This window comes from Nerophis lumbriciformis, linkage group LG08 (assembly GCF_033978685.3).
Source record: "Nerophis lumbriciformis linkage group LG08, RoL_Nlum_v2.1, whole genome shotgun sequence".
In the NCBI taxonomy this organism is placed as follows: domain Eukaryota; kingdom Metazoa; phylum Chordata; class Actinopteri; order Syngnathiformes; family Syngnathidae; genus Nerophis; species Nerophis lumbriciformis.
Window position 1 is genome coordinate 56,343,636 of NC_084555.2, and position 16,365 is coordinate 56,360,000.

Sequence of the window (16,365 nt, forward strand, 5' to 3'; positions counted from 1 at the left end):
GTCCCTTGATAAGAGAGATCTGGTCTATGGTCCCTTGATAAGACAGATCTGGTCGATGGTCCCTTGATAAGACAGATCTGGTCTATGGTCCCTCGATAAAAATAAATAAAGTTGATTTGATAAGACAGACTGGTCTATGGTCCCTTGATAAGACAGATCTGGTCTATGGTCCCTTGATAAGACAGACTGGTCTATTGTCCCTTGATAAGACAGATCTGGTCTATTGTCCCTTGATAAGAGAGATCTGGTCTATGGTCCCTTGATAAGACAGATATGGTCAATGATCCCTTGATAAGGCAGATCTGGTCTATGGTCCTTTGATAAGACAGATCTGGTTGATGGTCCCTTGATAAGGCAGATCTGGTCGATGGTCCCTTGATAAGACAGATCTGGTCGATGGTCCCTTGATAAGAGAGATCTGGTCGATGGTCCCTTGATAAGACAGATCTGGTCTATGGTCCCTTGATAAGAGAGATCTGGTCTATGGTCCCTTGATAAGACAGATCTGGTCTATGGTCCCTTGAAAAGACAGATATGGTCTATGGTCCCTTGATAAGACAGATCTGGTCGATGGTCCCTTGATAAGGCAGATCTGGTCGATGGTCCCTTGGTAAGAGAGATCGGGTCTATGGTCCCTTGATAAGACAGATCTGGTCGATGGTCCCTTGATAAGACAGATATTATCGATGGTCCCTTGATAAGAGAGATCTGGTCTATGGTCCCTTGATTAGAGATATCTGGTCTATGGTCCCTTGACAAGAGAGATCCGGTCTATGGTCCCTTGATACGACAGATCCGGTCTATGGTCCCTTGATAAGACAGATCTGGTCTATGGTCCCTTGATAAGACAGATCTGGTCTATGGTACCTTGACAAGAGAGATCCGGTCTATGGTCCCTTGATAAGACAGATCCGGTCTATGGTCCCTTGATAAGACAGATCTGGTCTATGGTCCCTTGATAAGACAGATCTGGTCTATGGTCCCTTGATAAAGCAGATCTGGTTTATGGTCCCTTGATAAGACAGATCTGGTTTATGGTCCCTTGATAAGACAGATCTTATCGATGGTCCCTTGATAAGAGAGATCTGGTCTATGGTCCCTTGATTAGAGATATCTGGTCTATGGTCCCTTGACAAGAGAGATCCGGTCAGTGGTCCCTTGATAAGACAGATCCGGTCTATGGTCCCTTGATAAGACAGATCTGGTCTATGGTCCCTTGATAAGAGAGATCTGGTCTATGGTCCCTTGATAAGACAGATCTGGTCTATGGTCCCTTGATAAGACAGATCTGGTTTATGGTCCATTGATAAGACATATCTGGTCTATGGTCCCTTGATAAGAGAGATCTGGTCTATGGTCCCTTGATAAGACAGATCCGGTCTATGGTCCCTTGATAAGACAGATCTGGTCTATGATCCCTTGATAAGGCAGATCTGGTCTATGGTTCTTTGATAAGACAGAACTGGTCTATGGTCCCTTGATAAGACAGATCTGGTTTATGGTCCCTTGATAAGACAGATCCGGTCTATGGTCCCTTGATAAGAGAGATCTGGTCTATGGTCCCTTGATAAGACAGATCTGGTCTATGGTCCCTTGATAAGGCAGATCCGGTCTATGGTCCCTTGATAAGAGAGATCCGGTCTATGGTCCCTTGATAAGACAGATCTGGTCTATGATCCCTTGATAAGGCAGATCTGGTCTATGGTTCTTTGATAAGACAGAACTGGTCTATGGTCCCTTGATAAGACAGATCTGGTTTATGGTCCCTTGATAAGACAGATCTGGTCTATGGTCCCTTGATAAGACAGATCTGGTCTATGATCCCTTGATAAGGCAGATCTGGTCTATGGTTCTTTGATAAGACAGAACTGGTCTATGGTCCCTTGATAAGACAGATCTGGTTTATGGTCCCTTGATAAGACAGATCTGGTCTATGGTCCCTTGATAAGACAGATCTGGTCTATGATCCCTTGATAAGGCAGATCTGGTCTATGGTTCTTTGATAAGACAGAACTGATCTATGGTCCCTTGATAAGACAGATCTGGTTTATGGTCCCTTGATAAGACAGATCTGGTCTATGGTCCCTTGATAAGAGAGATCTGGTCTATGGTCCCTTGATAAGACAGATCTGGTTTATGGTCCTTTGATAAGGCAGATCTGGTTTATGGTCCCTTGATAAGACAGATCCGGTTTATGGTCCCTTGATAAGGCAGATCTGGTCTATGGTCCCTTGATAAGGCAGATATGGTCGATGGTCCCTTGGTAAGAGAGATCTGGTCTATGGTCCCTTGATTAGAGGTATCTGGTCTATAGTCCCTTGACAAGAGAGATCTGATCTATGGTCCCTTGATAAGGCGGATCTGGTCGATGGTCCCTTGATAAGGCAGATCTGGTTTATGGTCCCTTGATAAGACAGATCCGGTTTATGGTCCCTTGATAAGGCAGATCTGGTCTATGGTCCCTTGATAAGACAGATCTGGTCGATGGTCCCTTGATAAGGCAGATCTGGTCGATGGTCCCTTGACAAAAGAGATCTGGTCTATGGTCCCTTGATAAGACAGGTCTGGTCTATGGTCCCTTGATAAGACAGATCTGGTCTATTGTCCCTTGATAAGAGAGATCTGGTCTATGGTCCCTTGATAAGACAGATCTGGTCGATGGTCCCTTGATAAGGCAGATCTGGTCGATGGTCCCTTGGTAAGAGAAATCGGGTCTATGGTCCCTTGATAAGACAGATCTGGTCGATGGTCCCTTGATAAGACAGATCTTATCGATGGTCCCTTGATAAGAGAGATCTGGTCTATGGTCCCTTGATTAGAGATATCTGGTCTATGGTCCCTTGATTAGAGATATCTGGTCTATGGTCCCTTGATAAGGCAGATCTGGTTTATGGTCCCTTGATAAGACAGATCTGGTCTATGGTCCCTTGATTAGAGATATCTGGTCTATGGTCCCTTGACAAGAGAGATCTGGTCTATGGTCCCTTGATAAGACAGATCCGGTCTATGGTCCCTTGATAAGACAGATCTGGTCTATGGTCCCTTGATAAGACAGACTGGTCTATGGTCCCTTGATAAGACAGATCTGGTCTATGGTCCCTTGATAAGACAGACTGGTCTATGGTCCCTTGATAAGACAGATCTGGTTTATGGTCCCTTGATAAGAGAGATCTGGTCTATGGTCCCTTGATAAGAGAGATCTGGTCTATCGTCCCTTGATAAGAGAGATCTGGTCTATGGTCCCTTGATAAGAGAGATCTGGTCTATGGTCCCTTGATAAGAGAGATCTGGTCTATCGTCCCTTGATAAGAGAGATCTGGTCTATGGTCCTTTGATAAGACATTTCTCTAGTAAAAACCGTCCTGTGGTCCATCTTCTCAAGGATGGTGCTGTGCTTCTCAATGGATTCATGTTTCCCCTCCATGAACCGCAGCTGGCCTGGGCGTGCTCACCACTGGGCACTCGTGCAGCCCCAAACCACCACCGCCACGTTCCAAAGGATACCAGCAATAGATGTGCTTTGTAAGGCACTGAAGGCATCACATAAAAGCAGCATGGAAAAATACAAATAAAAATGGAAGCCAAGCAACAATTAAAAATAAATATTTGGGTCAGGCATACAGACGGGTGGGTTTTAAGGTTAGTTTTGAAAATGAAAAGATACTGGATGAGACTCATGGCTGTGCTGTCTCTAAATATAGCAGACTTTGCAGACACGCCTGAGACCAGACTAATAACTGCCAGCTAATGTTACCATGGCGATAGATAGGCCTGTCCTCATTTCACACTGACACTGACTCATCCCTCTTAATTAGATCACACGCTGCTACAATCATGTGTGTGTGTGTGTGTGTGTGTGTGTGTGTGTGTGTGTGTGTGTGTGTGTGTGTGTGTGTGTGTGTGTGTGTGTGTGTGTGTGTGTGTGTGTGTGCTCCTTACCCCAGTGACATCCATGACCTTGATGGCTGCCAGTTGCCCCGTCTTAACATGGCGACCCTGGGAAAAAAAAAGCAGGAAGGGAGAGAGAAAAAACGTCAACAACAACTAAAAACATGGTAGACTACCACAACGTATCCACAGTGTTTTCCAGAGGTGGGGGACATAATGGATTTTTAGATGCATCGCAATTCGGACATGGACGATTATAGAATGGATTAGTAGGCGCACTACACAAAATAAATGTATTGTTATTAATGTCACTACTACAGATAACATTACCAAAAAATCCTCAAAACAGCCCACTACCTATAGTATGGGCTTTTTAAACATAAGATAATTTTCTCCCAAAACATTATTAGTTAATGAGGTAATTGGAGACAACAATCTTAACGTCATTGGTCTCAGCGAAACCTGGCTCAAACCAGATTAATTTTTCCCGCTTAACGAGGCATCTCCTCCTAACTATACGAATGCACATATTGCCCGTCCCCATAAAAGGGGTGGAGGGGTCGCACTAATATACAATGAAAACCTTAACCTTAAGCCCCACATGTGCGGTCCCCTCCAAGGTTTCTCATTGTGCTGGAGCCTATCTCAGCTGCACATGGGCGGAAGGCGGGGTACACCCTGGACAAGTCACCACCTCATCGCAGATAGACAACATTCACACACTAGGGACCATTTCATTTAGTGTTGCCAATCAACCTATCCCCAGGTGCATGTCTTTGGAGGTGGGAGGTGCCTATCCCCAGGTGCATGTCTTTGGAGGTGGGAGGGGCCTATCCCCAGGTGCATGTCGTTGGAGGTGGGAGGGGCCTATCCCCAGGTGCATGTCTTAGGAGGTGGGAGGGGCCTATCCCCAGGTGCATGTCTTTGGAGGTGGGAGGAAGCCGGAGTAGAACCCACGCAGTCACGGGGAGAACATGCAAACTCCACACAGAAAGATCCCGAGCGGCAGGATCGAACCCAGGACCTTCGTATTGGGAGGCAGACGCACTAACCCCTGTACCACCGTGCTGCCCATATCAGTATGTGGAATGAAATGATGGAATGGATTAAGCAAAGAAATAAGAGACTGTTCAAACTACAGGTGTTCACAAAGTACACATAATAATTATGATGAACACCTTCAACCCCCCTTTTTTTTAGATAAAGATTATTTATGTATTTAATATTTCTTGACTTACTATGGTATATTATTTATGTATTCCCTTTGCTGTTACAGAGAAGAAGAAAATGGGTTATGATATGAAAAGGGGTACACTCTTAGAAATAAGGGTTCTAAAAGGGTTCTTCTACAAGGGCTGAGGTTCTAACTGGAACCATATGCTTCTGAAAAACCCTTTCCCGAAGAAAGGGTTTTTCAAGGGTTCTTGGTAACGCTAATGGTTCCAGTAAGAACCATTTTGATCCAGAGAACCCCTTAAAACCCCTTTTCTGAATAATTGGTTTTAAAAGGGTTCTCACTAACACTAAGGGTTCCAGTAAGAACTATTTTGATCCAGAGAACCGTTTTTGGAAGAAAGAGTTCTTCAGGGATTGTTGAAAGCATGGGTAAGATCCTGTGTCACCAGGGACATACTTCCTGATAACATTTGCCAATAATGGTGCCTATCTTTAAATAAATGTTTTTCTCATTAAAATGTTTTGAATGTTTGTTCAATGTCAACATGATAAATGACCACAATATAATATGAACAAAACTGATCTGTAGAATACAATATGGTTCTTTATAGAACCCTCAGAAGACAAGACGGTTATCGGTGAAAACCTTTGAAAAGGGATGTTTTTAGAACCCCCTGTGTCAGGTCTAGATGAAACCCTTGAAACATGAAAGAGTTCTTTGTGGAACTCCCTGCGTGGGTTCTAGATGAAACCCTTGAAACATGAAAGGGTTCTTAGTGGAACTCCCTGCATGGGTTCTAGATGAAACCCTTGACAAACAAAAGGGTTCTTAGTGGAACTCCCTGTGTGGGTTCTAGATGAAACCCTTGAAATACGAAAGGGTTCTTAGTGCAACTCCCTGCGTGGGTTCTAGATGAAAGTCTTGAAATACAAAAGGGTTCTTAGTGGAACTCCCTGTGTGGGTTCTAGATGAAACCCTTGAAATACGAAAGGGTTCTTAGTGGAACTCCCTGTGTGGGTTCTAGATGAAACCCTTGAAACATGAAAGGGTTCTTAGTGGAACTCCCTGCGTGGGTTCTTTGTAGAACCTCTCATGGGGGGTTCTGGGTGGAACCTTACACACACAGTTCTACGTAGAACCCTCCAAAAGGGTTCCAGGTGGAACCTTTATAAAAAGGTTCTACCTGGAGCCAAAAAGGGTTCTCCTATGAGGACGAGCCGAAGAACCTTATATGGTTCTACTTAGCACTTTTATTTCTAAGAGTGTAGGATTAAATAAGCTCAGCTTCCTCCTACTCCTTTTGGGATGTGCCGTAATGAAAGAAGTGTAAATATGTGATGCATGACATTGTATGGTATGCATGTTCCACTGAAACTGAAAGTGAAATGAACTGAACTGAACTTAGAGTCCAGTTTTGCACACATTTTCATTAATTGATTAAATGTGGGAATTAATTGAACTGTTTCTTATTCTGGCTTTTTTTTTAAGTTGCAAGTGATCAAGCCTTATTTAGTGAAATGAAAAGTAATGTAAAACTGCATCAAACAACATAAATTAAAGATGCATTTTTTATGGCTATTTGTTTGCTAACTAGCATTAAAAGTGTAGCAACAATACAGTAAACACACACACACACACACACACACACACACGTTGTCCTTGTTCCCAAACAGATGACATTGAGACTGGGCTCCACAGCGCCCCCTGTGGGCTGCCATGAAAGGGTCAGTGATAAAGAGTAGGCGGGAGCAGAGTGTGCTGCTCCAGTGAAAAGAGCAATGCATGATGGGACATGTGGCTTGTGTTCATTCATAAAAGCCTGGACTGAAAGACCCTCACACCACTCATTCATTCAATTTTGACTTTTTCTTTTGTTACATGTCAACTGTTTATTGGTCGCCTGGGAACTTCCAGGAAGTTCATAAGACAGAAAAGTTGGGCCTGCTCTTCTTAACTTATATAATAAGTCTCCTGACTTGTCAAGATCTTTACACAAAGTTTGGATTTTTGTCAAGGATACTGTCGTCATGTCTATCTGTATCTGTCACCTTGATATTTGATTGACTCACGGAACTTGAAACGCTCCTTTAATGAGCCCGAGCTTGGAGTGTTGTGGACAGAGGCTTGTCAAGCCACTCCGTCGCCGCACTGGCCAAAACAGACAAATTGGGACCAGGAAGACGCCAGGAAAGGACAAAAACTGCATTTCTTGGCCAAAAAAGTGACGTTTTGAGAGGTAAGCTGCGGAGACGTAGTGCAGGCCAGCAGAGCAGCACTGCAGCAGGGAGATAAAGAGGTAAGTGCAGCTCAGCACACCGCAGAAGAAGTTTCACAAGAAGTCAAATAAATAAGCTGTCAGATATCAAAGCATATTTGGAGAGATTTATTGACAATGAGAGTCATTTGTATTCTTAAATTAATAACAAAAAAAGAAGTTAACTTTTTAAGTTTTTTAATTTTATTTAAATTTTTGTAAAAATGTTAACTTTTTTTTAATTTAAAAAAAAAAAAATTAATTTTTTTAAAATTTTTAAATATTTTTAAATTTTTTAACTTTTTTAAAAAAAATTTACCCTAACCCTAACCCTAATCTTAACCCTAACCCTAACCCTAACCCTAACCCAAACCCTAACCCTAATCTTAACCCTAACCCTAACCTTAATCTTAACCCTAACCCTAACCCTAACCCTAAACCTAAAAAAAATGTTAATTGTTAAAATTGTTTAAAAAAATTTAAAACATTTAAAATTATTTTAAATTGTTTTAAAAAAATTTACAAATTAAAAAAAAGTTTAAAAAATTTTACAAATTAAAAAAAATAAAATAAATAAAAACATTTAAAAAAAAATTTTTTAAATTAAAAAAAATTGAAAATCACTTTTTACCTTGAAAAAAATTTTTTACCTTGAAAATCATTTTTTACCTTGAAAAAAAAATTTTCAAGGTAAAATTTTTTTTTCAAGGTAAAAAATGATTTTCAAGGTACAAAAAATGTTTCAAAGTAAAACAGGAACTAAAAGAGTCCAAAACAAACAGAAAATAACAAAAACATAATCCAGACCACAGATCCTGACAAATACTCCTATGTTGAAGCACAGTACAATCCATCAAGCGGTGTGGCTTCATAGCTTACCAAAGTCCTACTAAAACATTTTCATACATTTTTGAGCGCCGTGTGTAATGTTCTATATTTTCTATAACGACCGGGTCGCATCGTGATGCGGGTGTGGTTCTCCCAAGGATGCAGACGGCTTCGGACACAGCTTGCAGGTAGGAATATGATTTATTTAACATATAAATCATACGGTGAATAACAAAAAACATGCACGTAGCACAAAAGGCAAAAACAAAAGGACTAGCGTGGGAGCTAGCAGGCAAAAATAGCATAGCATGAAATCTAAGTAGTCGTTATCAGTTGTATGGGAACAAACTAGGAAGCCAAACCGAGTGAGGCCAGGGCAAAGACTAAATAGCCCTCTGATTAGCGCCCAGGCAACAGGTGCGCGTCCCGGACACTAACCAGAGGCAGGTGTATATAATCTGCCGTCATGGCAACAGAAACAAACGAAACTCAAGGTGCTGAAAACACATGTGACTCAAACATAAACAAACTATGATATGGCAGCGGATCGTAACAGTACCCCCCCCTTAAAGGACAGATTCCAGATGTCCCTTGACACTAAATAAAACTAGAACCCAAAAAACAAGAAACAGTTCAAGAGTCCAGGGAGGGCGGAGGGAGGATTTGGTGGTGGGTCGCCAGGCCACGTGTCCCCGAATCCACCGGGGAAGAGTCAGGTGGCGGCGGCGAGTGGAACGCCGCTGCCGCAGGCGAGGCGGGCGACCACGGAAAAGCCACATTCGTGGCTGCTGTTTAAACACTTCACTGTTTAAACACTGTTTAAACACTTCACTGACTATTATGCTGCTATCATATATACCCTATTTGCCATACCATAGGGCGCACCGGATTATAAGGCGCAGTGCTGATGAATGGCCTATTTTCTATCTTTTTTCATATATAAGGCGCACCGCATTAAAAGGAGTTATATAAGATAGAGAAAAAGAAGAAGCCTTATGGACTACGGTGCCGACACAGACTACAAAGGAGGACGTGTGCAATTTTTCAGGATTTATGCAGATCCCAAATACAAATCAGCAGGTACCAGAAGGTAAGAAAAGTTGCTTTTGCATAATATTGCGAAACAAAATGCCAGATAATATGTCTTACCTTATACACACAGCATAATAATACTGTCACGACGAGGGGGTTTTCGCAACTTACTGCGAGGATTGTTCTCCCGGGATGCAATCGGACTTTTCCGGACAAAGGTAGCAGGTAGGAACATATTTATTATTAATCTAACCACACAGGTCAAAAGACAGGAACATAAAACTTAACGCAGGAAACATACGCTAACACTTAGACTGAACTATGGGCATAGAAAACAACTAAGCAAACTACGGCATAGAACGAACAAGACTTACTGCGGCGTGAATGAAGCAATGGCATGAACCGAGCATGAAAAGAGCAATGTCGCCAGGCCGACTAACTGGCAATGACAGGCTTAAATAATAGTCTCCTGATTAGAAACAGGTGTGTCCCGAACGCAAGAGGCAGGTGAAAATCATGAGTCGCCATGGAAACTAAAACAAACAAGGGAGCGCAAACAGGAACTAAAAGAGTCCAAAACAAACAGAAAATAACAAAAACATAATCCAGACCACAGATCATGACAAATACTCCTATGTTGAAGCACAGTACAATCCATCAAGTGGTGTGGCTTCATAGCTTACCTTATACACACAGCATAATAATACTCCTATGTTGAAGCACAGTACAATCCATCAAGCGGTGTGGCTTCATAGCTTACCAAAGTCCTACTAAAATATGTTCATACATTTTTGAGCGCCGTGTGTAATGTTCTATATTTTCAATGCAACATATCAAATGTTGCTGTTGTTTACTTGAGTCATATTGCAGTCTACACTTATCTCTTATGTTTGACTGCCATCTACTGGTCACACTTATCATTACACCATGTACAAAATAAAATTGCTTCGAGGTCGGTATGCAAAACCAGAAATATTCTGGACATGAGGCACACCGGGTTATAAGGCGCACTGTCGAGTTTTGAGACAAGAAAGGATATTAAGTGCGCCTTATAGTCGGGAAAATAGGGTATATGTTGTGTCTGCTGATGTGGTTCTGTTGAAGTAAAGAGAAAAAAAAGGCTGATACCGATACAAGTCAAATTGCCAAATATTGGACCTTTATGGACCTTGCTTTGTGCACTGGTGCACAGTCATGTTGGAAGAGGAAGGGGCCCGCTCCAAACTGTTCCCGCAAGGTTGGGAGCATGGAATTGTCCTCCTCCACACTCGGCACATTGCAGTCCGAAATGTGGCGTTCTCCTGGCAACCTCCAAAGCCAGACTGGTCCATCAGATTGCCAGATGGAAAAGTGTGATTCATCAGTCCAGAGAAGGCGTCTCCACTGCTCTAGAGTCCAGTGGCGACGTGCTTGACTTGGTGATGTATGGCTTAGATGCAGCTGCTCGGCCATGGAAAGCCATTCCATGAAGCTCTCTGCGTACTGTACGTGGGCTAATTGGAAGGTGACATGTAGTTTGGAGCTGTGTAGCAAGTGACTGTGCAGAAAGTCTTTGCACTATGCTGACCTCTATGGCCTACCACTTGGTGGCTGAGTTGCTGTTGTTCCCAAACTCTTCACTTTTCTTATAATAAAGTTGACTTTGGAATATTTAGGAGCCAGGACTGGATTTGTTGCACAGGTGGCATCCTATGACAGTTCCACGCTGGAAATCACTGAGAGCGGCCCATTCTTTCACAAATGTTTGTAGAAACAGTCTCCATGCCTAAGTGCTTGATTTGATACACCGGGCTTAGTGATTAGGACACCTGATTCTCACCATTTGGATGGGTGGCAATATAGTGTATGTAGACCACAAAGAAGTGTTCAATTTAGGAAAAAATCATAATATGACTCCTTTAATGCGCCTTTGTCATGTCTGTGTGATCAGGTTTTATTTTTGGACTTTTTGTGCACTTTTGTTTTGTTTTGTCACCATAGTTACCCATTAGTTTCACCTGTCATGTCACGCACCTGTTTTGAGTCACGCACCTGTTGTTAATCATGTCCATAGTATTTAAGTTCATTCATTTTCTGTTGTTCGTCCTGACGACCTCACACCACATTTATGCTCTGTCCATTTTTTCATGTCCATGTTCACGCTGCTCCTTTTTTGTCCATGCCAAGTAAGTTTTCTTTATTCAAGCCATAGTTTGCAAGTTTTGTTTAATTGTTCATAGTTTATTCTCCGCCACTGTGCGCGCTTTTTGTTTGATCCTTTTTTTTGTATTTATAGTTAATAAATAAATCATGTACCTTCATTCCCGTCTCGCCCGTGCCAACTTTCCGTTGCATCCCGGAAAAGCAAACACTCAAGATCAAGTTCTGACAGCCTTATAATCCGGTGCACCTTTTGTATGAAAATAGACCTGAATAGACCCGCTCATTGGCAGTGCGCCTTATAATCCAGGGCGCCCTATGGTCCGGAAAATAGGATAATGAAAAACAGGTAAATAGGTAAGAAAAGGTGGTTTTGCATAAAAGGGCCCCTTTAACATGATGAGTGTAGCGTGTGGCGCAGGCTCCGGCCCTCGCTCTCACGCTAAAAAGACTCTCATAAGAGGAAAAAGTGGAGAGTCGAAGCAGTAATTTCTCATTAGGATCAGACTGCCCCAATTCCACAAGGAACAAGGGCCGCTTTGTTGGCGCTGGACAAAAAGAATCCCAGCCACAGCTCAGTGACTCGGGGAAGGTCTGGGAGGACGTTTAGAAGGTCTGGGAGGACGTTTAGAAGGTCTGAGAGGATGCTTAGAAGGCCTGGGAGGATGCTTAGAAGGTCTGAGAGGATGTTTAGAAGGTCTGGGAGGATGCTTAGAAGGTCTGGGAGGATGTTTAGAAGGTCTGGGAGGATGCTTAGAAGGTCTGAGAGGATGTTTAGAAGGCCTGGGAGGATGCTTAGAAGGTCTGAGAGGATGCTTAGAAGGTCTGGGAGGACGTTTAAAAGGTCTGGGAGGATGCTTAGAAGGTCTGGGAGGACGTTTAGAAGGTCTGGGAGGACGTTTAGAAGGTCTGGGAGGATGCTTAGAAGGTCTGGGAGGATGTTTAGAAGGTCTGGGAGGATGTTTAGAAGGCCTGGGAGGACGTTTAGAAGGTCTGGGAGGACGTTTAGAAGGTCTGGGAGGATGCTTAGAAGGTCTGGGAGGATGTTTAGAAGGTCTGGGAGGATGCTTAGAAGGCCTGGGAGGACGTTTAGAAGGTCTGGGAGGATGCTTAGAAGGTCTGGGAGGACGTTTAGAAGGTCTGGGAGGACGTTTAGAAGGTCTGGGAGGACGTTTAGAAGGTCTGAGAGGATGCTTAGAAGGCCTGGGAGGATGTTTAGAAGGTCTGGGAGGACGTTTAGAAGGTCTGGGAGGATGCTTAGAAGGTCTGGGAGGACGTTTAGAAGGTCTGGGAGGACGTTTAGAAGGTCTGAGAGGATGCTTAGAAGGTCTGGGAGGACGTTTAGAAGGTCTGGGAGGATGCTTAAAAGGTCTGGGAGGACGTTTAGAAGGTCTGGGAGGACGTTTAGAAGGTCTGGGAGGATGCTTAGAAGGTCTGGGAGGACGTTTAGAAGGTCTGGGAGGATGCTTAGAAGGTCTGGGAGGATGCTTAGAAGGTCTGAGAGGATGTTTAGAAGGTCTGGGAGGATGCTTAGAAGGTCTGAGAGGATGTTTAGAAGGCCTGGGAGGACGTTTAGAAGGTCTGGTAGGATGCTTAGAAGGTCTGGGAGGACGTTTAGAAGGTCTGGGAGGATGCTTAGAAGGTCTGGGAGGATGCTTAGAAGGTCTGAGAGGATGTTTAGAAGGTCTGGTAGGATGCTTAGAAGGTCTGGGAGGACGTTTAGAAGGTCTGGGAGGATGCTTAGAAGGTCTGGGAGGATGCTTAGAAGGTCTGAGAGGATGCTTAGAAGGCCTGGGAGGATGCTTAGAAGGTCTGAGAGGATGTTTAGAAGGTCTGGGAGGATGTTTAGAAGGTCTGGGAGGACGTTTAGAAGGTCTGGGAGGATGCTTAGAAGGTCTGGGAGGATGCCTAGAAGGTCTGGGAGGACGTTTAGAAGGTCTGGGAGGATGTTTAGAAGGTCTGGGAGGACGTTTAGAAGGTCTGGGAGGATGTTTAGAAGGTCTGGGGGGATGTTTAGAAGGTTTGTGAGGATGCTTAGAAGGTCTGGGAGGACGTTTAGAAGGTCTGGGAGGATGCTTAGAAGGCCTGGGAGGACGTTTAGAAGGTCTGGGAGGATGCTTAGAAGGTCTGGGAGGACGTTTAGAAGGTCTGGGAGGATGTTTAGAAGGTCTGGGAGGATGTTTAGAAGGTCTGGGAGGATGCTTAGAAGGCCTGGGAGGACGTTTAGAAGGTCTGGGAGGATGTTTAGAAGGTCTGGGAGGATGTTTAGAAGGTCTGGGAGGATGCTTAGAAGGTCTGGGAGGACGTTTAGAAGGTCTGGGAGGATGTTTAGAAGGTCTGGGAGGATGTTTAGAAGGTTTGTGAGGATGCTTAGAAGGTCTGGGAGGACGTTTAGAAGGTCTGGGAGGATGCTTAGAAGGCCTGGGAGGACGTTTAGAAGGTCTGGGAGGATGCTTAGAAGGTCTGGGGGGACGTTTAGAAGGTCTGGGAGGATGTTTAGAAGGTCTGGGAGGATGTTTAGAAGGTCTGGGAGGATGCTTAGAAGGTCTGGGAGGATGTTTAGAAGGTCTGGGAGGATGCTTAGAAGGTCTGGGAGGACGTTTAGAAGGTCTGGGAGGATGTTTAGAAGGTCTGGGAGGATGTTTAGAAGGCCTGGGAGGACGTTTAGAAGGTCTGGGAGGATGTTTAGAAGGTCTGGGAGGATGTTTAGAAGGTCTGGGAGGATGCTTAGAAGGCCTGGGAGGATGCTTAGAAGGCCTGGGAGGACGTTTAGAAGGTCTGGGAGGATGCTTAGAAGGTCTGGGAGGATGCTTAGAAGGCATCATTGGTCCACAAGAAGGTCTGTAGATTGAAGTCCATGTGACATTGTTTGAACATGAAGGAACAGGAGATTTGAGATGAACTCATCTCAAGAGTCTTCAGTCAACCAAACTATTCACCCATTCAATCCATTGGAAAAAAGCCTCCATTTGTCATTTTATTCTCCGATGATTGGTCTGTTTTGTTGAACAAATACAAATGTGTCAAATCCAGAACGTACGGAGTGCCTGAAACTTAGAATATGTGGACATTGTTTCTGTAAGACACTCCGATACAGCGCATAAGTGTGTGTGTGTGTGTGTGTGTGTGTGTGTGTGTGTGTGTGTGTGTGTGTGTGTGTGTGTGTGTGTGTGTGTGTGTGTGTGTGTGTGTGTTCTCTTGTATTTCTACCCTTCTTGAGACATAAAGAAGGAAAAGTATCTTCCACATGAAGAACGATGCACAAGTGATGACAGGAATCATACAGAAAAGCATTGCATGTAATAGAGAATGTCTGTGGTGAAATCTATCAATATAGTAACTTAATGTGTCAGTCCCCATTTTATTATTTTGTCAAAATTATACTTGTTCATTTACTGTTAATATCTGCTTATTTTCCCTTTTAACATGTTCTATCTACACTTCTGTTCAAATGTAATAATCACTTATTCTTCTCTTCTTTGATACTTGACATTAGCTTTGGATGATACCACACATTTAGGTATGGATGTGATACCAAGTAGTTACAGGATCATACATTGGTCATATTCAAAGTCCTCATGTGTCCAGGGACATATTTACTGACTTTATAAACATTATATACATTTTTAAAAACACGAAAGAAGATGTTGTGATGCCAAAAAATATTGATGTAATCATAGTAGTATCGACTCGATACACTCTCGTACTTGGTATCATTACAGTGGATGTCAGGTGTAGATCCACCCATGGCATTTGTTTACATTGTGACGGTGGTGAGCTATTGTATCCTCCTACGCTGTGTAGTGTCACGACTTGGACTATGGCGTGGTTTCTTCTCCCGAGGTGCAAAAGATTTGGACCAGATATGACTTGCAGGTGAATACATATTTAACAAAAGGAACAAACTAAAGGCGCGCACAAGGCAGAAGTACAAACTTGACAAATGAAACAAATACTTGCACGTGGGCAAAAAACTAAGGACATGAACAAAAGTCGCTAACTGTGGCATGAATCGAAAAAACTTACTTGGACATGGCATGAAGTGCGCAGAGGTAAACAGAGTGTGACAGGGGTATGAATGTGGATGTCGCCAGAAAGACAAACTGAAAACAATGAACTTAAATACTACAGACATGATTAGCGAAAACAGCTGTGTGACTCAAAATGTGAAACAGGTGCGTGACTCAAAATGTGAAACAGGTGCGTGACGTGACAGGTGAAAACTAATGGTTGCTATGGTGACAAAAGAAGAGTGCACAATGAGTCCAAACGTGGAACAGGTGAAACTAATGGGTAACCATGGAAATAAGACAAGGGAGTGAAAAGCAGGAACTAAAAAGAGTCCAAAACCAGACAGCACATGGCCAAACAAAAACATGATCAACACAGACATGACATGTAGTGAAGCATGTTTAGCTATTCCTCATCCTGCAGTGATAATGATACTTGTAAGAAACTTACTTTATTTGTTGCCATGGAGGCGAGGATTAGTGATTTAGAAGTAGCTAAAACACTGTTGATTGCGTATGGACATTAGCAGCTAACTAGCTAGCCAAGTTTGAAAGCACCTCTTCCTGAGGGTGTTTCAGTGTTATAACTTCACCTTTATCTTGACTTTTTACACCAAAATGCGTCCATTCTCCCTTTTCTGTCTACACACTGTGTCTGCTTGTAAGTACTCTGTGTGTGTGCGCTGCCCAACATGCTCCTCTGCTCACAAAACCAGCAATGACATGACGTGACGATGCACCGTCATGCCTGGCAACCGGTACTTTTCAAACAAAGTATAGTATAGTTTTTGATTCATTGGTGTGGAGGGGGGCGTGGTTGGCGCCCAGCTGGCAGGTGAGTCGATTGCCCAGCTGGGGCTGGTTGTCTAATCACATGTCGCCTTAATCAGCAGCGTCTGAGGCCATGAGGGAAAAGAGAGAGCTGGAGAGAAGCTGGAGAGACTGAAAAGTGGCGGAGCAAAGCACTGTCGCTGTGTGTAAACCAAAATAAAAGATTGTTCAAACAAGACTTCCTGTGCTGTCAGTGTCAGGGGAAC

The 16,365-nt window shown here is 43.4% G+C and overlaps 1 protein-coding gene across 1 annotated transcript in view; it reads right to left on the bottom strand.

The window, feature by feature from the left end:
* Positions 1-16,365, bottom strand: part of tnika (TRAF2 and NCK interacting kinase a) — a 227,707-nt gene that overhangs the window by 112,733 nt on the left and 98,609 nt on the right. Inside the window, exon 3 of the mRNA XM_061969225.1 lies at positions 3,940-3,996. Coding sequence (XP_061825209.1) covers positions 3,940-3,996 — 57 coding nt within the window. The remainder of the gene's footprint in view (positions 1-3,939; positions 3,997-16,365) is intronic.